Genomic DNA, 27,437 nt, shown 5'->3' with positions numbered 1-27,437 from the left:
CACCGTGGGAGTCCAGGGGGGTCACCTTGGGCTACTCACGGGGTCGCAGTCGCCGGGGAGTCCTCCCTGTGGTGTTTGTTCTCTAGATCTCGAGCCGGTGGCGTCGGGTGCAGTGTGAGAAGCCTCACGCTTCCGGCGGGAAGAGTGAGTTCTTTGAAAGTTGCTTCTTTGTTGCAAAGATGTAGCTGTTGTTAAGCAGAGCCGCTGCTCAGGGGAGTTTCTTGGTCCTTGGGGTCAGGGCAGACCTCTGAGGCTTCACAGGTCGCTGGTCGTTGGATGCGTCGCTGGTTGCAGGTTTTCGAGACTGGAGACAGGCCGGTAGGGCTGGGGCCAAAGCAGTTGTCGTCCGTCGTCTCTGCAGGCTTGTAGGTCAGCAGTCCTTCTTTGTAGTTCAGGTTGCAGGAATCCGATTTCCAGGGTTCTGGGGTGCCCCTAAATACTAAATTTAGGGGTGTGTTTAGGTCTGGGAGGGCAGTAACCAATGGCTACTGTCCTGGAGGGTGGCTACACCCTCTTTGTGCCTCCTCCCTGTGGGGACGGATGCACATCCCTAATCCTATTGGGGGAATTCTCCAAACTCAAGATGGAGGATTCCTCAAGGCAGGGGTCACCTCAGTTCAGGGCACCTTAGGGGCTGTCCTGACTGTTGGGTGACTCCTTGTTTTTCTCATTATCTCCTCCAGCCTTGCCTCCAAAAGTGGGGGCAGTGGCCAGAGGGGCTGGCATCTCCACTAGCTGGGATGCCCTGGGGCGCTGTAACAAAGGGGGTGAGCCTTTGAGGCTCACATCCAGGTGTTACAGTTTCTGTAGGGGGAGGTGTGAAGCACCTCCACCCAGTGCAGGCTTTTGTTCCTGGCCACAGAGTGACAAAGGCACTCTCCCCATGTGGCCAGCAACTTGTCTGGTTGTGGCAGGCTGGCAGAAACTGGTCAGCCCCACACTAGAAGTCGGGTTGGTATTCAGGGGGCATCTCCAAGAGCCCTCTGGGTGCATGTTACAATAATTTGCACACTGGCATCAGTGTGCATTTATTGTGCTGAGAAGATTGATACCAGACTTCACAGATTTCAGTGTAGCCATTATGGAACTGTGGAGTTCATGTTTGACACACTCCCAGACCATATACTCTTATGGCTACCCTGCACTTACAATGTCCAAGGTTTTGGTTAGACACAGTAGGGGCATAGTGCTCATGCACTTAGGGCTGTAAGGCCTGCTAGAGGGATGACTTACCTATGCCACAGGCAGTGTGAGGTTGGCATGGCACTCTGAGGGGAGTGCCATGTCGACTCAGTCATTTTCTCCCCACCAGCACACACAAGCTGTAAGGCAGTGTGCAGGTCCTGTGTGAGGGGCCCCAGGGTGGCATAAGACATGCTGCAGTCCTTGGAGACCTTCCCTGGCATCAGGACCCTTGGTTTCAGGGGTACCAGTTACAAGGGACTTATCTGATATCTGTGCCAATTTTGGAAACAAAGGTACAGTTTAGGGAAAGAACACAGGTGCTGGGGCCTGGTTAGCAGGGTCCCAGCAGACTTTCAATCAAAACTTAGCATCAGCAAAGGCAAGAAGTCCGGGGGTAACCATGCCAAGGAGACATTTCCTTACAGGAGAGAGCAGCAAAGTTTACAATATGATGTGGGCTAGATACAACCGACTCACTAGGCAGAATGGTTGCATCAACAGTGGCCTTAAGGCACCACGCCTGGTTGAGGATATCTTGCTTTTCGGCCTATGTCCAGTCCACCCGTCTGGATATGCCCTTTGATAACACCGGTCTCTTCACAGACAAAGCAGACTCGGCACTCTGGTGCTTTATGAAGTCCCGGGCTATGACCAAGTCCTTGGGCTTTGCACCTGCCCCCCACGCCCCTCCGTCTGTTTTTAGCCCCTTTAGTGGCGTTGGAAGTGGGGCACAACCATGACTGTTCCCCTCCAGCTTCTGCGTGTCCAGGGATGTGTGATTCAACAGCATTGTGGATCAGGGAGCCAGCAGTCTAGCCATTCCACCCAGCCATCCATCCCCACCCCTTTTCTTTCTTTTTCTTTTTCTTTTTTTACAGCAGCCTCCAAACCGTCCTAGTCTGAGCCTTCCCAACCAGGAAAGCAGGATTCGCCTTCACCTGCCCTGCTGGCATTTCACTGTCCAGCATGTCACACAAGTGGATTTTGCAAATAGTCCAAAGGGGCTACTCCCTCCCCTTCAGGACTCCCTCTTTCTCCATGCCACCATCTTATGATCGGATTACGGAGGATTAGTCGGCACTTCGCTGCAAGGACGTTACGGCTTTCTTGGCCTAGAATCCCTGTGCCAGAAGTAGGTAGTGGTTGTTATTCCCGCTATTTTCTGGTGCTCAAAAAGGACAAGGGCCTCTGCCCTATCCTAGACTTTGGTCCCTCACTCTCTTCCTCAAGAAGGAGAAGTTCAGAATGATCTCTGTGGCTCTGGTTTTATCTGCCTGCACCCAGGAGACTGGATGGTAGTGTTGGACTTGCAACATGTCTATTTCCATATTCCCGTCCTGCTTGCCCACAGATGTTACTTGCGATTCATGGTAGGTCATGAGCATTTTCAGTTCACTGTGTACCAGAATATTTAGGGTATGATACCGATGTTCAGTCTCTATCCTGGATTTAGGTGAGAATGACTCTGAGGCTGCTGGGCCTCATGGCCTACTTCATCCTGCTTGTGACACATGCCAGATGGTGTATGCGGGTTCTGCAGTGGGACCTGAAGTTCCATTGGGTGCAGCATCAGGGAAATCTCTCTGACATGTTCCAGATCTCAGAGTGAACTGCAGAAAGATCAACAGTGGTTGCTCTTGAACCACGATTAGGTCAGAGGTTGATCCCTTTCCCTTCCCCAACCAGATCCGACATTAGTGACAGATGCGTCCCTCCTGGAATGGAGTGGCCACATGGGAGAGGCGATGATCAGAGGTGACTGGTCTCAGTAGGAGTCAGGGCTCCACATCATTCTTTTAGAGCTCATGATAATCAGACTGGCATTGAAAGCATTCCTTCCCCCTCTCAAAGGGAGATGAGTGCAGGTGTTCACGGACAACACCACTGCCATGTGGTACTGCAACAAGCAGGGTGGGGTGGGGTCGTGGACCTTTTGTCAGGAGGCTCTGCGACTCTGGACATTGCTGTAACATCAGGGCATTTCCATGGTGGTTCAACACCTGGTGGGCTCTCTGAACATCAGAGCGGACAAACTCATCCATCAATGCCTGGTCGATCACGAATGGCATCTCTATCCGGGGTGGCGCCAGGTCTCTTTCAGCAGTGGGGAGACAATTGGTTAGATATGTTCGCTTCTGCAGAGAACAGGCAATGTTAGCAGTTTTGCGCATTGGAGTTTCCAAGATGGCACTTGCTCAGCTATGCTTTTCTTCTCTGGTGGAGCTCGGGGCTCCTGTACACTTTTCCGCCCATACCCCTTCTGCCCAGAGTTCTCAAGAAGATGAAGAACAACCTGGCACAATTAATTCTTGTAGCTCCGGACTGGGCACAAAGAGTCTGATATCCTGGGCTGTTAAGCGTGGCCATCAATCCTTTGATCAGACTTTCCCATCTGGAGTATCTTCTGTCGCAGCACCAGTGGAGATTTCTTCACCAAACCTGTCCAGTCTCTGCCGCCTTGCATGGAGATTGAGCGGCAGCAGTTGACAGCTTTTGTCCTTCTGCACAAATCTGTAATGTTATCTTGGCAACCAGGTGTCTTACCACCAAAACAGTATACGCCTGTCGATGGAACAAATTTATGGCATGGTGTATAGACAAGCCGGTTATTCCCCCCCCCCCCCCCCCCCCAAAGCCCCTGCTCCTCTTTCCAATGGGCTCTTGTTTATACTTTCTTTGGCCCGGCAGGGCTCTGCTTTGGTCACCCCCAAAGAACATTTGTCTGCTATCTCTGCATTTCCGAGATTACCTGACCAGCCCTTTTGTTTAAGTCTCCTATAGTTTGTAGGTTCGTTACGGGTCTGACCCATATGGTTCCTCCATCACCATTCATCATGCCCCAAAGGGATTTGAATTTTGTTCTAACATTTTTCACGTGTGCCCCTTTTGAGCCTCTTCACAATTGGTCCTCTCAGGCTTCTAACATTGAAAACAGCTTTTCTTTGGACCATTACATCTGCCCGCAGGGTGAGTGAGCTGCAGGTATTGTCATCTGAGCCGCCGTACCTTTCTATCTACCCTGAGAAAGTGGCGCTACGCACCAGGACAGCCTTTCATGTAGGCCTATCTCACCTTGCCTACTTTTTACGCATCCCCCATCCTTCTAAGGAAAAGGAAAGACTCCACTGCCTTCACAACAAAAAAGCATTGGCGTTCTACCTTTATCGTACTAAAGAGTTCTGGGTGGATGTGTGGGTGCGAAAAAAGGTCAGGCAGTGCATAAAAGAACCATCTCTAGATGGTTCTCTCCATTCAAATGTGCATTGGCTAAAAAACAACCCTGAGGGTTTGCTCGCTCACTCTTATTAGAGTGATAGCTGCAACCACTGCGTTATCATGCAGAGTTACAGTCCTGGACATCTGTCCGGCAGTATTGTGGGCATTACTGCACACTTTCACCAGACATAAATGACTGGACAGTCGGGTCCGGTGGGAAGGGTACTTTGCCTGTTTGGTCTTGCAGGACTTTCTAGTGTAATCTTGGTTTGTAGACCCGCCTCTGGGGATGGCATTGCTTTGGTATTGATTCTAAAGTAAGGAATTTACAAATGAATAAGTTAATTACCTTCGGTAAAGCCTCATCAGGTAGAGACATTTTCTAGCTTCATATTCCTTAACGACCCCCCCAGTGGTATGATTTCTTTATAGCTCTTCGCTTCTGGCGTGAAAAGTCATGAAAAGAACTGACAACAGTGTGCCGGGTGGTGCCACCTGTATAGGCACTGCAACATTATATCTGGAGCGCAGGATGCCGAGGAAGGACTTGGAGCCGGCCGACACCACCTAATGGCATGCATGGGTACTGGTTGAGAAAAATGTCCGGATCCAGACTGACGCCTGAGGTAAATTCTAAGGTAAGTAATCTGCAACTAGAATATGTCTCTACCAAATAAGGCTCCCCAAAGGTAAGTAACTTGTTCTTCAGTCTTGCTGCGAACATTAACATATAACTGAGGCCCATTGCCCTCATTTCTGCTTCACCTGATTGAAGGTTCTTCTTTGCTCATTAACTACTTTAGTGTAGTATTGGAATATGAGTATCTTCCTGGAATTATATTGCTTTTCTCCAATCATTGTAGCAGTTTAGAGGAGGAAGTTGCAGTCTGTATAATTGAGAACATTTGCAATCGGGGTGTATGGTGGAGACTCAAGAGGTTGTTTGGGGTCCACGGTATGGGTAGTTTTTTTCAGCCACAGAGCAGAGCCAGAGCTATCAGCCTAGTATTTAGCCAGTTTTCCAGAAATTGCGTTTTCCTCTTCTGCCCCCTCCAAGCCCCACAAATCTGAAGATACCATGTCTTGATCTTCCCTCTGTATCTTTCACAGGACAGCACAGCTCGTAGTGGCTTTTAGTTTTTGGACAGTAGATCGGATTCCCTTCACTGCATCACCCACCCCTCAGATCAGCCCATCTGCGTTGGTGACTCAATCAACAACATTTATCAAATCTTAGATAAGAAAATCTACCTCTGTCCCCACTTATCCGATCCGTGTCTCTAGAACCTGCCTGGTGGTGGTGATGGCCTGCAAAATAATATTTGAGTTTTTAGATCAACTGTTGTCTGCTGGGCCCACTGCTTCTCCCTCTGAAAGGTTGGGCAGTTTTAGATGAGCCTGTAATATTTTTAATATTTTTAGTAAATTTATCCAGCTTCCTTTGTCATGCTTAAGGGGGATGGTAGCACCGTGAAGCAATGTCATCACATTGAGGGGCGAAGCATGGCGGAGAGTGACGAGAGCCGATCTCGGTTCTGCAAAGGTCCTCCACCTCTGGGGGTCAGTGTCACCACTATTGGCCTGCCTACTCTGGGATCAAGGGCGTTACGAATGATGCTGGAGTGGTTGTGGGCCCTGTTTGCTTTGAACTTTAGACTGTCTTGTGCCCACTCTCTTATTTCTGACCAGTCTGACGAGACCTGGGCGTTATTTGCACATTCTTTCCCCCCTGGTCGTACTTGGGCAGTTGTTACTGTGAGCTGGAGATGGATACACACTATTTGTCGCTGTACCATTTTTAGCATTTATTTTCCTTCTGTTTGGGTGGAGGGAAGCAAGGGACTTGCTGCAGGTTGCCATCCACCTACTAGTCATATCGTCGTTGGGCCCAGGACAAGGCATGGGGATCGCTTGCCGCCAATCACTGGGCGATTCTCCCTTCTGCGCCTTCACCCGCACTGCGAATCACCTCCCTTTGGGCAACACACCTGTGCACGGGATGCAATCCGGACAGCGAAGAGCCCCGACTTTGAAGACGAGCCTAGTCGTTTCCCACTCACAGCCTACACAGAGCTCTTACAGGATTGGTGCCTACCTCCTTCCGGCAGGCCTTAGTAGACCAAGACCCTTGCACTCAAGTCAGCAGGCGCCGGAGGCATCTACAGGAGCATGTCGCCGCCATACACCAGTCTTCAGGTCTGATGAAAGCGAATGCAGTTGAGAGCCTCTTCTCCTGCCCCTGACTTCAGGACACTCCTGCTCCATGGATCCTCATAGCTGCAATGCAGTCATCTTCCTCCCTGCTCAAGATAGATGCGGTTCTGAACTGCGAAATCGTCGGGGCAGTCTGAAGAGGGAGATTAACGTGTGTTTTTTTTTTTTTTTTACACAAAAAGCCCTACTGCCTTGAATTTGTGCCGCGCCAGACAGTGTAACCCTCCAACATGTTTGGTTACCTTTTGCATCGTGACTCGGGCTGCTTTGGGACAGCATCTGTCCCACAAAGGAAGAGAGCACATCAACGCTACCAAGGGAGTCTCCCTTTCTCATGTTACCTTGGAAGCATCTCGACCACAGCGAAGTGTTACAGCGGACACAATAGATATTTTAGTTAGTTACAATCAGTGCCCTATACTTTCTAGGGCTGTTTAAAGACTGCGGGCGGCAGAAGTTAGCAGAATGTGCATTGTCCTGTGCATGTTTATATAACCAACTGCAAAGTCGGACGTGTGGACAGCTTATTTTCTATTGGTGGGAATTGAACTTGTCTACTGGGAGGTGTCATCGCCGTTCGTAAATAATGAGCTGGACAGGGAAGAGGATTAGGAGGTTATTATTGATATTGATTGAGGTACCAAAATGTAATCATATACATAGCTAATGATTTCAGGGACGTCAGGAGGTATGATGACCTGATGCCCCCTAAAATAGATAGTGATGGTGGAAATACGTGAGGCAGTTATGTAAAGAAAGACATTTACAAAGGAATACATACATACTGGATGAACAAAGCAGAAACAAATAATTTGACCTGGTTAATTAATTTGCCTAAATAAAGCAAGTGTTATGATGCTGGATAAAAGGAGCTTGTTTTAACTTTGTGACCAGGTCGTAATTGGTTAACTTTTTAATTTTTCATGAGGTGATTTACTGTGTATCAGTCACTTGAAATAATAACAATGTTTTGTGAATAATATTGAGAGGCAATCCCATTTGATGAAAAGTAAAATAGTGGCTTCCTAGCGAGAGATGATATAAAAAAAAATTGTTTAATAATCACACTCGGTATCCATGAATAATAGATGGATTGACAAATAATTTAGTAATATGCTTTCATACAGTGGAACGCTATAAAAATAAAACATCTATTCAATTTCTGTTATGATATCTTAGTTTTCAGATTTCCAGCATGGGCTCATCTTAGTGTCTTCCCAGAGCTCTTCCAGATTATTGCGTATGATTGAGGCAAGCTCACCATGTGGTGATGAGGACTGATCTGCCCTGGTCAAAGTGGCCAAAAGAAGATTAACTACTTAGCGGGCCACAGTAAAGCAATATTACAAATGCATGGAAATAAAGTATCTGGATTACATTTATTTTAAAATCAGGACATTTTGAGGCCAACTTCGCTGTAGGACTTCAGTTTGTGCTTTCACTTAACGTGTTTGAAAACTAGTGTAAGATGCCGGGCCTAGTCATGCCATGTGGTGCAGGTGTCCTTCGAAAACTTGTAAAGAGTGATGTATTTTGAGAAGATGTTTTTCAAATTCTTCTAATGGCTGCTTACATTTCCTAGCCATTTGTAATGGAGGGGTAGATATCGTATTGTAACCCTGCCAGAAACATCATGAAGGTAATTTGATTTATTGTTCACTCACATGTTTGCAAGTTATATGGTTTTGTAGGCACTAATACTGATAAACTACCGTATTAAAAGCTTAACATTAGAAAATAAGCATTTAACCAACTGAGAAGTGGCAGAGAATGCTTAAATGAGATTAAATTTGACCACAAGGTTAGCAAATGCAAACACTTACAGATTTGGGAGATTTGAAGTAATGTACAATGACATTTTTAATTCCCTTTGATAGGTTAAGCCTACAGTCAAGACTGAAGTAACAGAGTCTGAGTGTTTTCAGAACGAGAGTGGAACATTAGACCCATCTGTTTTGGTCAGCACAAACACTGAAGCATCTCCTGCCATAAAAATGGAGGCTACACATGTGATAGAGCCAAATTCACACTGCACAGAATCCGAAAATCGCACAGAATCTGAAAATGTGGCAGACAGTGGCCATGGAATTTCCCCAGCGTATTTGCTGTCTTCACTAACCTCATCTGATAAATCTATTTGTCGTTATTCGGGGACTGAAGACACTTTGCAGTCTGCACCACAATTACCAGCAAGGGATCTTTTGCAGAAATCAGGTAAACAGAAATAGATGTTTCTTTTGTTTTCTGCTTACCACGGCTACCGTTTTTAAGTATGGCATTTTAAATATATCATTTTACATGTTAATTGTTCCTCCATTTCTGTAAGGGAATTTGGAATGCCCAAGGTAAGCGTTTTCTTCCTAATCTTGGTAAGTGCACACCATCAACATCTTCGATAGACTACTATTTGTTAGCAGAGTTTTTCTAGTCCGTTTCTGAAACACTATTTTTGATATTTCATTGAATCCTGCAGTGCATATGTCACAGTATCAGGAGACGGTCTACTAAGTACAGTTGAGCTACTAATTAATGTTAATGAACTGTATGATATGCTAGGAAGAGAACTTCTCACCACCACCCATTCATTATGTCCTGTTGACATACTCTGATCTGTTCATTCCTTTCTTTAGTGGAAATACCATTTTGTAGTATTTCCTCTGAATTATGCTCACACTTAAGAGGGTTATTAATTTGCTTGACATCCTGCTGCGTTGTATTGTCAGTGGGAATTTGTTGACTTGCCTAGCATGTGGCTGGTAAGCACTTGGTTTCAGTTGTTATTGGATATTTGTCCCGTTGCATACCAAATGTCAAGGGTAATTTTATTTGATGCAATGTTGGGGGGGGTCTAGAGTACTTGAACAGTGGAGAGGATCATAAAACACGGAACGGGATTCAGCTTTAGTGACTTGGTGCCTGCTGGTGAACGTGTTCTAATATACGTTCACACAGTCATAACTACTCTCACTCGGTTTTTAGAAATATACGTTTTATGGGAATTAAAATGAGACATAACTTTCAAAACATGTCATTTTTTTTCCCTGTACCCGAATTATTGCGACTTTGAAAGAAATGCAGAGATAGTAGTATAAGGAATGTCAAAACAAATTCAAATTCACTAAAAGGGCCCAAGAAGTGTGATAATTGTGGCAGGTATGCATATGTCAGGATTCAGCACAAAATAACATTATTTGCTTGTTAGGTTATAGACTTTTTCCGAAACATTTGGCAGTTAATCTTTGGAACAAGGGTTCAGGATTGTATGTACAAAAATCCGATATAACAGCTATATACAAATATATGAAGTAAGACAAATAACTGACACTTTCTCGAATAATTTGACAACTGAAGGACTTGTTTCTGCACATATGCGTAACTCGCCTTCCCTTTTAGCCAGTAGAGGATTTTTCTCACTCGAGTGTCCTGTGCCTCACCATTTTAAGAATTTCAGATTTTTATTATTCAAAACAATAAAGTTTTGCTATTACTGTGATTCACCATTTTAACATCATTTTAGGGCATTGGTAAATGAGGTTTCTGGCATCAGCCCACAGTGTCCATATTTTGGCATCTTGGATAGAGGCATGAGAAATAATGCCCTTTTGATGGCTGTATCCACCGGCATACCTCATGTTTTATATGAAGGAGGAGGGAACTCATATCACTACATGCTCTTTTGTGACTACGTTGGCTTCTCACTGGTAAGATGTGTGACATCTACATTAGGCTTTGCTGTTGCAGGACCTCAGTTCGCATACATCTGCTATTGAATGTGTTTGGCTTTAATGTGACACAAAATCCATTGGTGTGGCGGTAGCCAAGAAACACCTGCGAGCGATGAATTGCCTATGTAATAATGAACTTTGGGCACTTAGTTTGAGGAATGTTATTGAATTATTTGTCTAGGATGCTCTTCTCTGTTCTGTTTTTAAAAATTCCGTTTTATTGCAGTACGTAACAAATACCGACATAAGAACCATGCAGACAACACAGAGGGAGATCTGTATAGAGGGTGCACCACATTACAGCTTGTGAAATAATCATGTACCTGGAATCTGTAAAGGCCTCATGTCATTTTGGTTGTCAAGTAATGGGCCCTGCATCCTTCCATGTTTTGTTGCACAGCCATTCCACACATTTACCATTTCTTCTGCAGAAACATAGTAGTCCCTGCTCCTCCTTCAGTCTGACATGGATGAAAGGGAAACCTTTTGCCAGTAGCAAGCTGTTTTTTTTGGTGACCAGGAAGTCGAGGCCTGCCAATACCCTCTGGCTTCTTGAATCTGTCTGTCCATTCAATATTCATAACTACTCCACCTTGGGGTCCGGCACTGCCAGTGTGTTTAGGATTCGGGTCAAGCCCCTGAATATCGTTTGTCAGTACCCCTGAATGAGATGACAGACCCAGATCATATAATTGAAAGCATCCCTTTACTGTCTGCAGCATGTAGATTCAGGGTTTTTTGACTCTTCACAGCCTGGAGGGTTGCAGTGCAGCCCATGGAAGTAATTTAGTTGTATAAAACTGTGGTTTGTGGGGATAGCCAGGACCCGGGAGACATCTTGACCTCCTGCCATCATCGTCTGTTTCCCATGTCCCTTGTCCAGGTGGCTCTAAGTTTTTTTTGGTGGATCTGGGGTATTCGTTGCTAAGGACCTGTAATTCCTGGAAGTCTACTTGTACTCCGGTGGCTCTACTATTAACTTAGCTTTGAGAGGATATAAGTTTGGTATCTCCACCAGTTCCCTGCTGGGGCGTTGAAAGTTGCATGTACTTACGAAAAAAAACTGTAATTTGTTTAACTGAAAATCGTCACTTAGTTGATGAAAGGGCTATGTTACCGGACACCCCGACATCCCCAAGACATGTAATGCCTATACAATCCCAGGCCCAAGCTCCGATAGTCTTGCAACGTGCCTCAACCTAGTGCCATTCCATAATGTCTGATTTAGTCAGTTTATTTAGCCAGTCATTACATTTTCAAGGCTTCCCACCAGCATAGTGGAATTCTAGTGACCTGTTGTTCTGCACAAGGGAAGCCTGCCCATATCTTAACGCCGATATTCCTAATCATGCCAAGGTGTCCAGTTCTCACTTAAATGCTGAGTCATGGCTAGCCCCAAACAGCCACTGCCCAGTTCGTAATAATTGGGCTGCCCAGGAGTAAGATCCGAAATCACAGACCCCAAGTCCACCCTCATACATGGGTAGGGTGCATTTTTTTGTATGAAATCCGGGAATCTTTCAAGTCCACAAATATTGTAAGCCTGGATTGTATTTCCGTAAAAACAAAAAGTACAAATATATAGGAAAGTCCACCATCTTAAAGAGCACTGCTCTCCCCATGATGGAGAGTGGCAATTGGGCCTACGCTTTCAAGTATGCTGGTTTAGGAAGGCCATATTTAGAGCCCAAGCTTCTCACTGGTCTCGCATTATATGCAGCCCCAAGTATTTGAAGTGCAAAGTGGCTACCCAAAGGTGAGAGAGGCTGCTTCGGGGAATGTATGTGGACTTTGCCCTTTTAACATTTAAACCAGAAGCATCCCCATATACTTGCAGCATCTAATCTTTGGACAGAAATTTGAGCTATTGGGGAAGATAAGCAAGTTGTCTTTGTATAGCGTAATCCTATGTGCCTGTCCATTAGGCCAGCAGAATCCCATCAGTTGAGCATTTTGACAGATCCACTATGATAGAGGCTTCACAATCGGGGTAAATAGAAGAGAGGATAAATGACATCCTAGTTGGGTGCCCTGTCTTACGGGAAATAATGTGGACAACACACCTTTTACCTTGACTTGCACTTCGTGTTTGCCATGTAGCGCTCTATTGTAAGTAAGAAAGCGTGTATCTATTATTTCTTTTCAGATCCTTGAATAGGGAGGGCCACTGTTCAGTGTCAAACGCTTTTTCGTAGGAATTGAAATTAGCATTGTAAGGCCCTCTAACTCAGAGCCTTGGGACAGTGCCATACAGATTTGTTGCAGGGAGAGCCATGTGCTCCTACATGGTTTGATGCTGTTTGGCCTCTGTGCATAAGGGTTTGTAGTACCCTGTTAGGAAAAGAAATCAATAAGGTTGATAGCATGTTTGGCTGTAGATACACATGTTCTGCATACTTCTGCCATCTAGTGTGGGATCCGGAACGTTGCCAGTTTTTCATCAAAAAGTCTTTTGAGTCACAAGGTGATGCCCATGCGCATCAACTCCATTCTTTGATTGTTTTCTTCTGCTGACGGGTCCAGTGGTGTTTATACCGAGCTCCAGTTAGAGGCTGTCTTTTGGACTCTTCCATTTGGGATACCTCCCCTACCCTCGGTTGCTTTCTGGGACAATAAGAGTTACCCGTTTGATCGACGCGTTCCGACCAAGGCCTTTAGCGTTGCCATTTTCTCGGTTCCACCTCGAAGAGAATGAACTTCTAATGGAACAGACTTCCTTCTGTTTCTGCCCTAAGTGCCACCTAAAGTTCCCACAGACTGACCAGCACCACGTCTGCAACCTCTTTTGGTCCCAGACCATAATGAGGATTGAAGGGCCTGTCTTCGTGAAATGCAGTGACATGAGATCAAAGAGTCCCCAGACATCTTTGAAGAACAAGATGTCGAGTCTGAGCCAGAGTAGGAGATGTAAGAGGCCTGGGCAGCAGAGGAGGAGGCCCTTTCGGTCGACGACTGAGGTTCTTGTGGACACAGTAGTTGAGATGAAAGATCTCCCTCCAGTCCAATGACTGTAAGTACTGTCTCCCCGGTTCAGCCCAAAAATCCAACACCTCTCACTGAAGCAAAGGCTATTGGACCACCACTGCCATTGGGCCATGGTTGACTCTGAAAGACGCATTCGGGACCGACACCACCCCCCATTTGAGCTCAGCACTGAAAATCAAACCTAAACGGACCATTCTTGGTGCTGAGATGTGTATCTTTGCTTGGGTGCCCATAGCTATGGGCTTCCATTCAACAGCGGCCAAGCCAGCGCCGAAAAGACCATTACATGCCTCAGCACCAACGGTTTCTACATCGAAACAGAAGAGCGCTTCTGCGCCAAAAAAAATCAATAGTTTCCACATCTTCATAGCAGAGTACTTTTATAGAGCCCAGCCTCCATAAGATGAAGCACTAACTAGACACTAAGCAGATAAAGCTTCATAGTCAATCACAGACAGGCCGCGTCTTGGTCGAAGCTGCTGTTTCGACACCTTCTAAAAGACTGCTTTCTTTGAAGAGACTCAAGATATTCCTGCACCACCTGCCAAACACAAAAGGATGGACAGAGACTCTGGTGCCACACACCCTCCTTTGCCTTTTTCTCCACCACCACCAGCCTCCCCTCCACATTCACAGGGTGACCCTCCTGACACCTTTCCTCAGGGTTCGCTCCACTCTTTGCAAGGTGATCAAGGAGCAGGTGATGATACTCTGCATTTTTTCCACAAGACACAGGCCCTTAGTCGCAATCTGATGTAGATCCCTACACAGACATAGACCCAGATGTCTATCCGGCCAGAAAATCTCCACCAGAACACTACCTCCTTTCAGGAGCTCATTGGGATGGCAGCTACTTATCACCATGTGCTCCTACATAAAGAGCCCATTGAGGGTGATTTCTTTTCCAGGCCACCCAATACCTCCCTGCGCTAAAGGGAACGATGAGGCACGAGGAGGACAGACTTAATGATCCTGCCAGGGAAGGTAGCATCACACCACATGTAGAGAAGAAATATAGAGCCTCACCATCCAACCCTGTTTTTATTAGAGGTCAGATTCACTGATCTTTCTAATGCTAGTAAAAGAGCGAACTACCAAGCTGTTGGCGATGCTCTGCCTCCAGATAAGGAGAGCAAGCTGTTTGATGCTTCTGGAAAGCTGGTTGAAGCCCAAGCTGCAATCATTGGTGTATTGCTAATACACAATGCCTGAATGCAAGGTTTGACTCTGCTCACCGGAATGAAATCGAGGAGCTAAATCAATACCCCCAGAGGAGCACAGGAAGAAGGGCGAAGAAATAGTCAGCGAGGATCAGCTTATTTCTAATGGATCCATCCGCAGTGCTCTAGATTCTGCTGACACGGCCACCAAAAGAATAAATAAGTGTCTTTTTAACCTGGCATATGTGGCTACGCATTTCCGGATTTAACCCCGAGGTACAGCAAACTATTCTTGCTGTACCTCTTCGGCCCACAAGTCGAACAGGCGCTAGACAAAATGAAAAAAGACAATGAAGTGGCTAAATCCCAGGGTCCCTTGCAGACCCCTGCTAAACATGGCTCCTTTTGTTAGCCGTTATATAAATCGACCTCTGAGTTTATGGCCATGGACACCTCTTCCTCTTACCATAAAGGAGAAGCTCACCCAACTTCCCATAAAGGCTTTTCTAAAGGTCTCTACACAGGAAACAACAATAGAGGGAGAGGCAAAACACCCTCTGGTGAGGCTTCTCAACTGTCTCAAAACAGTGACTCCCTTCACTTCCCCCCTACTATTTAGCACCTGTCAGGGTATGTCTTCAACCGCTTTTTCAGACATGACAAAGCACAACAGGTCAATGGTTGTTGGATATTATCCAACATGGTTACTGTCTGGAGCTCATTTCCACACCTGCAAACATTCCCCCTCACACTCACAAATGTTCTCCAGAGCATATCACTCTGCTCAGGCAGGAGGTTCATACTCTTCTAAACAAAGGAGCCTTAGAACCTGTTCCATCACACCTGCAAGGCACAGGAGTATACTCTGTACTTTTTAATCCCCCAAAAATAACAGATTTTTAAGGCCTATTCTAGATCTTAGGCCTTTAAATTATTACATCCTGTCAGAGCATTTTCACATGGTAACACTCCCCAACGTGATCCCACTGCTTCAGCAAGGTGATTTCCTCTCCGCACTTGACCTGAGGGAGAGCCAACTGCTCTCACATTGCTATACACCCAGCACTTCGCAAATACCTCAGATTTGTGATTGCAGGTAAACTCTGGCAGTTCAAAATATTCCCGTTCCGAGCAACAACTGCTCCACTAGAGTTCACAAAATGTCTAGCAGTGGTTGTAGCTCACTTACACAAATAAAACATTAACGTTTTCCAATATCTGGGTGACTGGCTTAGCAAGACCAGCACACTCAAACTTTGCCTACACCACATTCAACTCACTATAGATTTGCTTCACCAACTGGGTTTCACTATCAAATTCCAAAAATCTCACCTGCGACCCCTTCAGATTTAACCTTATTGAGGGGCTGTTCTGAACACACAGATGGGTTTATTTTATTCAAACACAGCAAGGATACAACATTTTCAAACACAACTTTCATGCTGTCACCCCATTCATCATGTCACAGTCAAAGGTGTCAAGAGACTTAGTCATGATAGCTTCTTGCATTGTCAGTTCCAAACTCCCAACTTCATGTGTGCCTGTTGCAGGAATGTCTAACATGTCAGTGGTTTAAGTCAGAGTCGTTTGGAAGATCTAGTGTTGGTAGACAGCCGCACCCATCATTCTCTGCATTGGTGGAACAAAAACAACCTGTTAAGGGGCAGCCTTTTTTTAGGCCCTTTTCTTTAGATCACTTTGACAACAGGCTCCTCAGGCAGAGTGGGGTGCTCTCCTTCAGAACTTCACAGTCCGTCCAGGGTCTCTAGGATCCAAACATCGCTGTATGCACATCAGTTACCTAGAAATTCTTGATAATCAACTAGCGCTGAAAGCGTTCACAGTTCATCTGATCAACAAAGTTGTCCTGATCCGCACTGGCAACATATGACAGCCGTGAATTGTGTGCAGAAACAGGAGGGGGGGCACACTATGTACAGCTGTCTCGCCTATCGCAGACGATCTGGCATTAGGCCATTTGCCACTACGTTCACCTTGTAACAGAACATCTCCCAGGGACACATTACAACTTTTGACTTCCTCAGCAGGATGCGGCGACAAGTGCACAAATGGTAACTCCACCCCTGAGTCCTGCTTCCCTACTTCCAAAAGTGGGGGTTTATGCTCAACAAAAGAAAGGGCAAAATACCCACACTTCGGCTCTAGGTACCCGCACACTCAGTCCAGGGGCAATGCTATATGAATGAATTGGTTAGAGATATTTGCCTTCGCTTTTCCGCCTCTCCCTCAGCTTCCATTTCTGGTGCAGAATCTCCAGCAAGTATCCCTTGCAATGATCCTGGTCGCCCACATGTGGGCCTCGTAACTGTGGTTCATCACTCTTCTAGAACTGTCCGTAGTTCCTCATGAGAAGTTTCCCCTCAACCCAGACCTTTTCACTCAGAACCATGGTCGTCAAATAAGGCACCCAAATCCCTAGGAATTAAACTTTGCGCTATGGCTCCTGAGGTCATAGAGCTTCGATACCTCAAAATGCCTCAAGAATGCTTGGATATTTTTAAGGAGGCACATGACTCCACCACTAGAGCATGTCATGGAGCTAAACGGAAACATTTTGTTTCCTGCTGCCTATTCAAACAATGGGACCCTTCAAAGTGTCAGTGCAGGGTACTCTTTTGTACTTTCTTAATTTGCAGAGAGCAAACTTAACGTGCATGTCCATAAGATTAGGTATACCAGCCTTAGCTGCTTACCTTCAGAACAGACCGCACACATTCTTCTCTTTTCATGATTTCAGTCATTAAGGCCCGTATTTATACTTTTTTTAGCGCCGCATTTGCGCCGCTTTTTGACGCAAAACGGCGCAAACCTACAAAATACAATGGCATTTTGCAAGTTTGCGCCGTTTTTGCGTCAAAAAACGACGCAAATGCGGCGCTAAAAAGTATAAATACGGGCCTAAAGCTTTTAGGGAAGGACTTAAGAGAATAATTTAGCCAAGGATACCTCCAGTGCCATCTTATAATCTTACTATTGTACTCTCTAGACTCATGGGTCCACCATTTGAACCTTTACTTTCATGCCCCTTTCAATTGTTAGCGTGGAAGGTGGCATTTTCATTTGCTGTCTCTTCACATAGGCATGTAAGTGAGCTCCAGGCTTTAACCCTGCAAGGACCCTTTTTCCAGATACACAAGGATAAAGTAGTTCTCTGCATCAACCCAAAATTCTTACTAAAGGTGGTATCTCAATTTCACCTAAATTAATACATTGAATTGCATGTTTTCTTTCCACAACCAGATTATGTTGCTGAAAGGGCTCTACACACTTTAAGAGAGCGCTTATGTTCTACATTGATGGAACTAAAACCCTTAGAAAAACTAAACCGCTTTTTAGTGCCTTCTCACCACCACACAAAGGCAATCGTATATCAAAATCTGGCATAGCTAGGTAGATCATTAAATGTATCCAGACCTGATATGCTAAAGCCAAAATACCATTACCTATTCCTCCTAGAGCCCACTCCACTCGTAACAAAAAAAGGAGCAACCATGGCCTTTTTAGGTGACATTCCCATACCTGCCATATGTAAGGCAGCTACATGGTCCACACTACACACTAAGCATTATTGTGTGGATGTCTTAGCACACCAGCAAGCCAATGTAGGATAGGCAGTGCTACATAAACATTCCCAGACTACTGCTACACACACGTCACCGCTTTTTGGAGGCACTGCTTTACAGATTTTGCAGAGCATGTGTATCTACAGCCACGCATGCCATCAAACTGAAAATGGTACTTACCCAGTAAGCATCTCTTTGTGGCATGTAGTGCTGTAGATTCACATGCACCCGCCTGTCTCCCCGGACACCTGTGGCCATTGCAGTCTTTTCACAATATTCATACATTCATTTACATGGCTATCTCTTTCTTTTCTCTTAAACTACACTCCATTCTCGCCTGCCTGTGGGAAAATAATCTAACAATGGAGTCGATACGCATTACAATCAAAATAAGGAGTCACTACATCTCGTGACTCAAAAGACTTTTCGAAGAAAAACAACTTGCAACCTTCCGGGCCCAACACTAGACGGCGGAAGTATGCAGCGCATGTGAAACAACAGGACTACATGCCACAATCAGATGCTTTTTGGGTAACATTGACCTTTTGCCAACATCTTTACCTCAGCATTATGCTGCCAAAAAGGCCTGAAGAATGAACATCAATTTGGTGGTTTGTCCAACTTGTGAAGTGTGGCAATTGTGGGCTTCCTGAGGTCAGCTGGGAGCACCACTTTCATTTTAGTCACTATCTCACCAAAAGATTTCAGTAAATGAGGAGACTGAAGGGACGAGAATAGTTTGTAGAGCGTGACCGGAAGGCTACTGGGGCTGGGAGCTTTGCTTGTCTGCATTCTGGCCACACCCATCTGTATCTTCTCTAAAATGAGTGGCAAGTTTAGTTCCTTGTGTTTCTCACGCAAGAGTGCTCTGATAATGAGTTCTGTCACTCATGGATGCCTACCCTTCTCCCTCTGGGAGGAGGACGTTGTTCCTTATGATAGTCTACAAACACTGTTATCTCCACCCAATAAGTGATTGTCAGGCCAGTCGTGGAGTTAAGCTCAGACAGTTTTAGTATCCTCCTCCCTTTTCAACAGCCAGTGAAGGAGCTTACTCATTTCATTGTCTAAGGCAGCTTTGTATATCTAATAGCTTTTAAGCAGTTGATGCAGCTGCATAAGGCGTATCATCTCCCTTTCCGATATGACAACCCTTGCTTGTCGCTCTAAAGCCTGTATGTCATTTCCAGGTTCTACTATATCTCTTCAGTGTCCTTTTCCTTTAATACAGGGGAAGGACTGCCTTCAGGCCTCTCACATTATATTTGGGAATCTAACAGATGGGGTTTTGAGCTTGAACTATTCAGTTATAGTATTTCTAATGGTGTAAACAAATGTCTCTTCTTTCACATACCAAACATTAAGACTCCACACTCCACTGGGGTCCCATTGCGGGCGAGACAGCTTCACTTCAACTGGTAGGTGGTCTGACAGACCTTTAGGGAGGATAAGTAGCCTTGACTGTGGAGCCCAAGTGTGGTGTCTGGACAGAAATGTAGTCTAGACTGGAGTGATATTTATGGGGAGCAAAGTAGTACTTTTAATGTCGTGCCAGGATGCCATACCTCCAAACGTCTTCCAGCTCTAGGAGGTCACCCATCTGACCTGGACCTGTGGCCTGGCACAATGAGCAGAGGAATGTACTTCCCGGTCCCCATGGTGCACCACATAGAAGTGCCCTCCTAAGACCAACATAATTATTGGCCATTAAGGAGTTTTGCGTCTTACTTTCTTAGATGGTGCCCACCAGGGATGGTGATGCATACATAAAACAGAGCACATGGGGTTCCCTCCATCATCCCCTCTAGCACCACAAACTGGCCCAACCTGTCAAAGTGAGTCTTAGGACCTGGTACCCAAAGGCAAACTTACAGTTTGTAGTAAATTTACTACTGATTTGGTAATAGTAAACTAAGAGTGAAATGTTACTACTAGTATTTTGCTAGTAGGAAAAGTACCCTCTTAGTTTGTGAATACCAAAAAGTAGTAAAGTTACTACAGTAAGTGTAAACTTACCCAAAATTGTAAGTTTACCTTTGATTCGGGCCCTTAGACACCACAAAAGTGAGGGTCTTGTATAATACTCCTATCTATACTTTTGACTTTATTGTTTTCTTTGGGCATTTCATGTGGGAAAGGTGGCATATTTTAACATGACATGAGACTTTAGGAGACTCTTGTGGCTTTTTCACTTCACTTGTGTGTGTTTTCTCAAACATAAATGTAAGAAAGTTGTGCATTTTAGTATTGTTTGATAGTGTGTTTTAGTAATGTTTGTTATTTGCAATGCAAAAAGCGTGGAGGCCTACTCAAGCCATACCTTCCTTGAACCACTTTTGTGAATATGGTTTACATATGTCTGGAGTTGGTAGGGTTCCCTGGATATCTGCTCACTTTGGGCCGTCTACTACATGCATCCCCATGGCAAAGTGCTGCAATGTTTCCTCCTTACAATGTCACTTGACATCATGTTTTTGAGTGAAATCGGTCTAAAGTAATATGCTCACCCACAGGTTGGGTACCATTTTTTTTTATTATCAGGAGGAGCATAGAATGGTAAAATATACACTGAACATATCTAGTGTTTCCTTATCATATGTAGCTGTAAATACACATGCTCTGCATAGTCCTTCCTTTCTCTGTTGGGCTTGAATGCAAGCTGTTTTTGTTCAAAGAAGTCTCTTCGAGTCACCAAGTGTGACTCCTCCCTTAGTAGGCAATGTGCATGTTTCCTGACTACATTTATTCACATTATTTTTCCCTACTGTCGAATTCTGAAGCGTACTAACGAGGCTCCCGGACTTGACAAGTTTGACGTTTATGCTTTGTGACCTTGCAGTAAGAACTTTTACCCCCGTTGCTGAGGGAAGATTTTTTACTGCCGACGCCTACCGAATGATCAAAACAGACACTTCAACACAGTTTCATCCAACCGTCTGGGCTCTGACTCCTTGCTTTTTCAATGACGCTGGAGAATGAGAGCTACAACAGGTGTTGGAATTATACACCCTTTAAGAAGTGTTAATCAAAATACTCCTTTATTGACTCAACCAGTCACAATCTCTGCTTTCCCGGATCACGGAGACACTATTTGTGCCTGCTGTTTGGCTTTTCCCTGTAGAAGACTAGCACTCCTCGCAATGCAGTGCAAACCCATTGACTCCATGTCCAATATCTTTAATGAGGCCAATTGTCTTGGCGCCAAGGAAGAAAATCAAAAAGACTTCAAATCCCAGGACCTGCCTGCACAATAGCCCAGTGGTAATTCCCCCTGATGCCCTGGAGCCAGAGGAACTTGAACAAGAAGATGTTCCCTCCACAATTGCCAAGACAGTATCTTCCTCAAGAGCACCCTCCACTTCTGATCCCGGGTCCTCTGAACAGCCAGTCCTCGAGGGTGCAGGGGGAGAGATGGACGAGACAACAGTATTCAGGAATACACACAGAATATTTATTCCAGACAGTTTTAAGGATTCAAAATCCATACCAAATAAAAAAAAAAATATGGCTTTTGAGAAAAAGACCACACTGGACTCTCCATTGGACTCCATCACAACTAAAGCTTTTTAAGGATGGAACCACTAGCCCTCCTCCTCAAGCACCTACTCCCTATCCAGCACCATATATTGTGATACCAGCATCACTCCCCTCACATTACCCACCAGGGTCTGCATAGTCTTAGTCAGATATAGGCAGCCCCAGCCTTAACACCTTATCTGAGGATTATAGGGCAACTATTTCCCCCCACCTGTCAGATGATCCGTGGTGGGAGTGGGGGAGGGGCGGTAGTATATTGGGGGTCATGTTAATGACATAGACCCTGTACGAGATGCAGACTTTGAAGCATTTTCCACTCAGGGCTTTTCCCATTGATGATATTGTCACATACCACAAGATCATTCAAAGTGCCGCACTCCATCATAAACTAGACATGTATGCCATTCCTGGGGAAGTAGATTTCCTTATAGAAACACCCTCCAGATCCTAGCGCTCCTTACAATTCCTCCCTGTGCTGAGGGGGATGACTATATCTTCCCCAGACCTATCAGAACCCGGGTTGTTACTCTGAGTGGAGGAGAAATATGGGCCTTCTACTTAGTTCAGTTAAGTTCAGACCCCATGTACACAGGGGACATGTCCTGCTGGACTGCTTGGTGGTGCACTCTGCCCGTAAATTGGCCTCTGTTCAAGCCAAAAGAATTGATGCTGTAGGAAAAAGTGTTGCAGTGGGGGCTGCTAAAGGCTGGTGGATCCTTAACTTGGTGAGATTGCTTTTGAGGTATGACAGGCCCCAACGAGAAGAAAAGGAAAGTCTGCTACAGGACGCTCAGAGCAATTTGTACAGAGGACGAAGGATATTTTATCCAAGGGTAAGGTAATTTTCAATGCCACATGATGCACACTAGATTTTGTTGATAAAGCAGATAGAGAGGTTAACACAGGAGTCTCCAACAGTTAACTCGGGTGCTACTAGTAGCTCGTCAGTGCCCTCGAAGTAGCTCCCTGAAGTGCAACCCAGCACAGTGAATAATCAGAGGGTCTAGCCATATTGATGAAGACAACGCTACACATCTCCGTATCCTCAGTGTGACTTGCAGCCAAACCAATGTCACTCACTATCCTAGCAATGATCACAAGTCGTTAATGCAAGATTTAGCAACCTCAACACAGGTCCAGTCAGGTGGTACAGACGGAAACACCCCCAACTCCCCCGCCCCCCTCATGCCTCAACCAACAGTGATAAGAAAGAAGCACTTGTGGGCGACCAGAGCAGTGAGAATCACATCTTAAAGGTGGAGAGCATTTTGACCTTACACTTCTCTCTACTAACTTTCTACAAGCCTCAATCTTGGCACTTAAGTCAGACAAACTGGATCTTCTGATTGACCTCATGAACATTATAGCTTCCCAGTTCAACCAGAAGATTGTGGGTGTGGCCCAATTATTGACATGCCAAGTATGTCTCAACCATCCTAATTGGCATATTAAATGAGAGGAAAAATGTAACAGGCCCACCCCAGAGCTGAATACCTGCCCCAAAGCTCAAACAACAGAAATATAACAGATGCCAGAGCAAAGAAATGCATGTAGTTCCCTCTGAAAAATACCTGTGGACCCGGTGCCAACTGAGCAGGCCCCCCAACTCCTTGATTCGTCTTCGCTAAAGGTCACTCAACAGAGGGAACCTATGACACTATTACAAACCGAAAGACACAGGAAATGTGCTAGGAGAGCACAGAGGAACCCTCACTGCATTGTAAAAGATGATGTGCGTAATAAAAAATATCATTTTTGAAGCCAAGCAGAAATATCAGGACCTAATAACAGCAAACACCTCAACTATTCTGTCTAGGGATAACAAATTTGAGGAACTCAAAGATGTTGAGGTAAAGCAGACACACTCGTATCCACTAGAATCATCACAAGCAAAAGCCGGAAGGATAAACACCGTGCAGAAGGCACATGAAACTGTTTGGAAGCAACTTGGCTCTGATCGGAACCCACAGGATGGGAAGATTAGTAAGTATCCCCGACAACACGTGCAAGTCCCTCAGCCAGACAGGATTGTGTCCCTTTTGTACAAATAGTAAATTATAGTAGGAGTCAAACATGGCAACTGAACATGACCCTCCAATAATAAATATTGTGTCAATAGGAACAAATTCATTCAAGGTCAAATACCTGCAGGTTACACCATCATATTAACCAAAAACATAACTGAGGTTAACTCTGGCGATGCTGCACAGTGGAATAATAATCCAGAGAACTCCCCTCTAAAGGACGAGATTGTAGTAAAAAATCAATCGCAAATAGAGAGAGAATGCAATGCACCCCATAAATAACAAATTGGGAATGTGACAACACTCTTTAACCTTAACCACGCCCCTCCCAGGGAAATGGAGAATGTTAATCAGCAGGTTCTTCTAACTCAGTACGTCTCACAAGGACGGCAGGATATCCTGAACAGAGGCAATATCATGAGGCTGTTTGCCAAAATACCCACATTGAAGCATATCAAATTAGCAAACTTGTTATGAGTCAAATTCCTACTCAACGAGGATCATAGGCAACTGGAGCAAACCCTCACCACACAAAGAATAGAGGAGATGGCACTCCTAATTAACAGCGCAAGCCCACAGTTTGAAACACTGGTAGGGCACACTCAAAACCCATAAAACCCTGTTACCCTTCACCTCTGCTAATTCAGGTTCAAAGACCAAGCACGGAATTGGGACCTACTCCTGTGTTGTACTCTGTCTTACAAAATGCTCGCTGTACAACTGGAACAAGCACCAAATTAACAAATAAGCAGCCTTTGGACAGGATCGAGGCCCAATGGCACTAGCTGGTGTCAGCCCTAAACGCTTCAATAAGAGTGACTCCCAGCACAAGAGACAAGTAAACCCCAGGATTATTAATCATTCATTAGGTATTCTTTCCTGGAACATTGTAGGAACGAAGCATAAACTCTGTGATGGTGTTCCCACGTGAACTGGGGAAAATATAAGATAATCGCACTTCAAGAAACCTGACTAACCAATCCAGTGCAACTGGCAGATTACACTCTCCACCACGTTGAGGCCAGGAAAATAAATCGATTTGTGAGATCAAAGGGGAGCCTTGCAGTATATGTATTGACAGTACTAAACGTCATCTCTGAGTAATTGCCTATCTCAGCTGCCAACTTAGAAGTAATCAAGTTTAGCATGCTGCACAAGCACTTTAGAAAAACAATATTATTATTCAATGTTTATGCACACCGCAGTGTACGAAGCAAGATTGCACTATTCAAAAAGTTGATCTCTGAGATAACGGAATGAAGGTTTACGAATCCTTGCTGGGAAATATTCTTGACAGGTGATTTTAACACCAGCCAATTACACATCCTAAACGAAGATGAGCACTTGGCTGCTGAGAATGCAATTTGGGCGGTCATGCATAATATGCGGCGCTGTGAAAGAAGACATCAGCAATCTGGTTTGCATATGTCTATTTTTAAAGAAGGCTTGTATTTTATTATTGAAAAACATTTTTAATGATAGAGGAATCAGATCCGGCAGGATTGCATTAAGAAAATGCCCTAATCCATCTGACCCTCAGATTAACTGCAAACTGATAAAATTCCTTGTTTTATATGAAAAACGATTAAAATTTCTGGAAACACATTTTAATTCAATCTGATAATAAGGTCAGGTGGTTTTACAGAGTACTGCATCATGGCACTTACAAACGATTACACCTATCTTGTGGTTTAGATGTTATTAATTCTGTGGTACTTTATAATTAGAAAGCTCAATGGTCCAATTTTACATTAAAATTATGCAGGTCCGGACCTCTGATAACACAGTTTCTTGAAGTAACCTTATACTCAATATGATTGTTGTTGATTCCTGGTTTCATGTGAAAAATTATTTAAATAAAGTATTTTATTTCTGGAAACACATTTCAATACTGGGGTACTTGAATTTGATTTGTTAGGAAGCTTAGATGATTTGTAGGTTTACCAGCACAGTGGCACTTTTTAACTATTACTATTAGTGGTTTATATGTTATTAATTTTATGGCACTGAATAAATAGGAAGCTCGATGGTCCAGTTTCATGTTAAATTAAGCAGGGCTGGACCTCAGTGCAACCACTATTTCACAAAGTAACCTTACAGTTAATGATTGCTGTTGATTTTTATTTTAGTAACCCTAAGCACAATATGGCCATCTGATTTATTTACCATCAGTTGTCTCAATAACACTGAGGCATTCTACCACTTTGTAATAATTGTGAAGCCTCATGGTTCAAGTTTCAGTAATCCTCCTGATATATGTCTGAAAATGTTGTGTCTACAATCTTAAGAATCCATTGGTAATTATTATGTATTACATTGCATTAAGAATTTGTGCTATTTAGGTAGTTTTCAGTATATAGTAATATTGTGATAGTTTTCATTAACTTAAAACAACATAGTTTGATTAATTGATTGGCAGTCACACACACCTCTTGACCATTTGTCTCCATGCACAATTGCAATTTAGCAAAGTCACATAGAAAATGGTCACTTTCTCAGACATTTAAGGCATGTGAAGACTGGGCCAGAAACAAAATTACAGCTATAGCTACACTGGGGTTGCCAGAGTGTGGGACTGTAATAGACAAAGTATAGGTGTATTAGGAATCATATGTTCTCCACTATTGAATCTTTCATAGATTCACATGCTTGAATATTCCTTGTTCTCGTGGTGTAGTCCTACAGTACCTTGTAGTGTTGTAGGTTCACATGCACCCACCCTCTTCCCTGGAGTCAGTGTCTTGTTTGCACATATCTGTAACATTAAGTATTTACTTTTATATACCATTTGAATAGTCGCCACATTTGGTATTGCCCTCCCTATGTTGTCGCAGTTTCTTCGTTGCTTATAGCTTGAGCCAATTGGAACTGCAGGATGGTCTTGAGCCTTGTAGGTCCTGCCTTGACCAACGTAAGGGCGGCCCTTTCTCGTAGCCACGGTGCTGCTGACAATGGAACGTCAAAAGGCAGTTCGTGCTCTCCAGAAGGAGTCCCAGAGGGGAAAAACCAAAGGGAAAAAACCTCTGACTGGAACTCCCTGGAACAGAGAATAAGCACAAGAAAAAGGCAATTCTTCCAATAAAAAGAAAATAACTGGAAGAAACTGGAGCAGGTGAATAAAAAATGCTGGACGAAAAACAACCAGAGCGTGATCACCACCAAAGTAAGTGTTGCAGCTGGTAAGTACTTAGACCAGTTACTCTGAGTAGAACTGCAAAAACAGCGTAGGTATTGTTAGAGTCCTTGATTCAGGCGTTCTGTTTGCCCATTAGTCTGAGGATGATATCTAGATGATAAGGCTACCTCGATGTGTAGGGTTTCACAGAAATACTTCCAAAAACGTGATATATTGAGGGCCACAGTCTGAAATAATAACTTGAGACAGACCATGAAGACGAAAAATTTATTGTATAAAGATTTGATTTAATTCTTTGGATGTGGGTAGTTTCTTTAGTGCAGTAAAATGAGCCATCTCAGTAAATTAATCCACAGTCACCTTTATAATTCTATTCCCTGCTGAGGGAGGTAAGGAACACATGAAATTGGTTGATACGGTATGCCAAGGGGCTGGTGGAACGAGTCAAGGTTGAAGCAGTCCTGCAGGCTTGGTATGGGGTATTTTTGCTTGAGCACAGATGGTACAAGACGGCACATAACACTTGTTATCTTTCGGGGGCGTGGCCACGCAAGCCAAGATGTCGGACGCGTAGTCCGAGAGCTCCGGCGGGGCCTGCATTTCTCCGATCAAACGGAGCACTGCCCCGGAGCCGCCGGCACAGCAGACTTGTGCTGCGCTGCACGGTGACA

The 27,437-nt window shown here is 44.6% G+C and overlaps 1 protein-coding gene across 3 annotated transcripts in view; it reads left to right on the top strand.

The window, feature by feature from the left end:
• Window positions 1-27,437, top strand: part of LOC138304451 (histone-lysine N-methyltransferase, H3 lysine-36 specific-like) — an 833,106-nt gene that overhangs the window by 325,345 nt on the left and 480,324 nt on the right. For all 3 annotated transcript variants that reach the window (XM_069244519.1, XM_069244517.1, XM_069244518.1), the window contains exon 7: window positions 8,493-8,829. In XM_069244519.1, coding sequence (XP_069100620.1) covers window positions 8,493-8,829 — 337 coding nt within the window. The remainder of the gene's footprint in view (window positions 1-8,492; window positions 8,830-27,437) is intronic.

This window comes from Pleurodeles waltl, chromosome 7 (assembly GCF_031143425.1).
Source record: "Pleurodeles waltl isolate 20211129_DDA chromosome 7, aPleWal1.hap1.20221129, whole genome shotgun sequence".
Taxonomy (NCBI): Eukaryota; Metazoa; Chordata; class Amphibia; order Caudata; family Salamandridae; genus Pleurodeles; species Pleurodeles waltl.
Note: the sequence above shows the minus strand (reverse complement) of the source record. Positions and strands in the feature narration are given on the sequence as shown.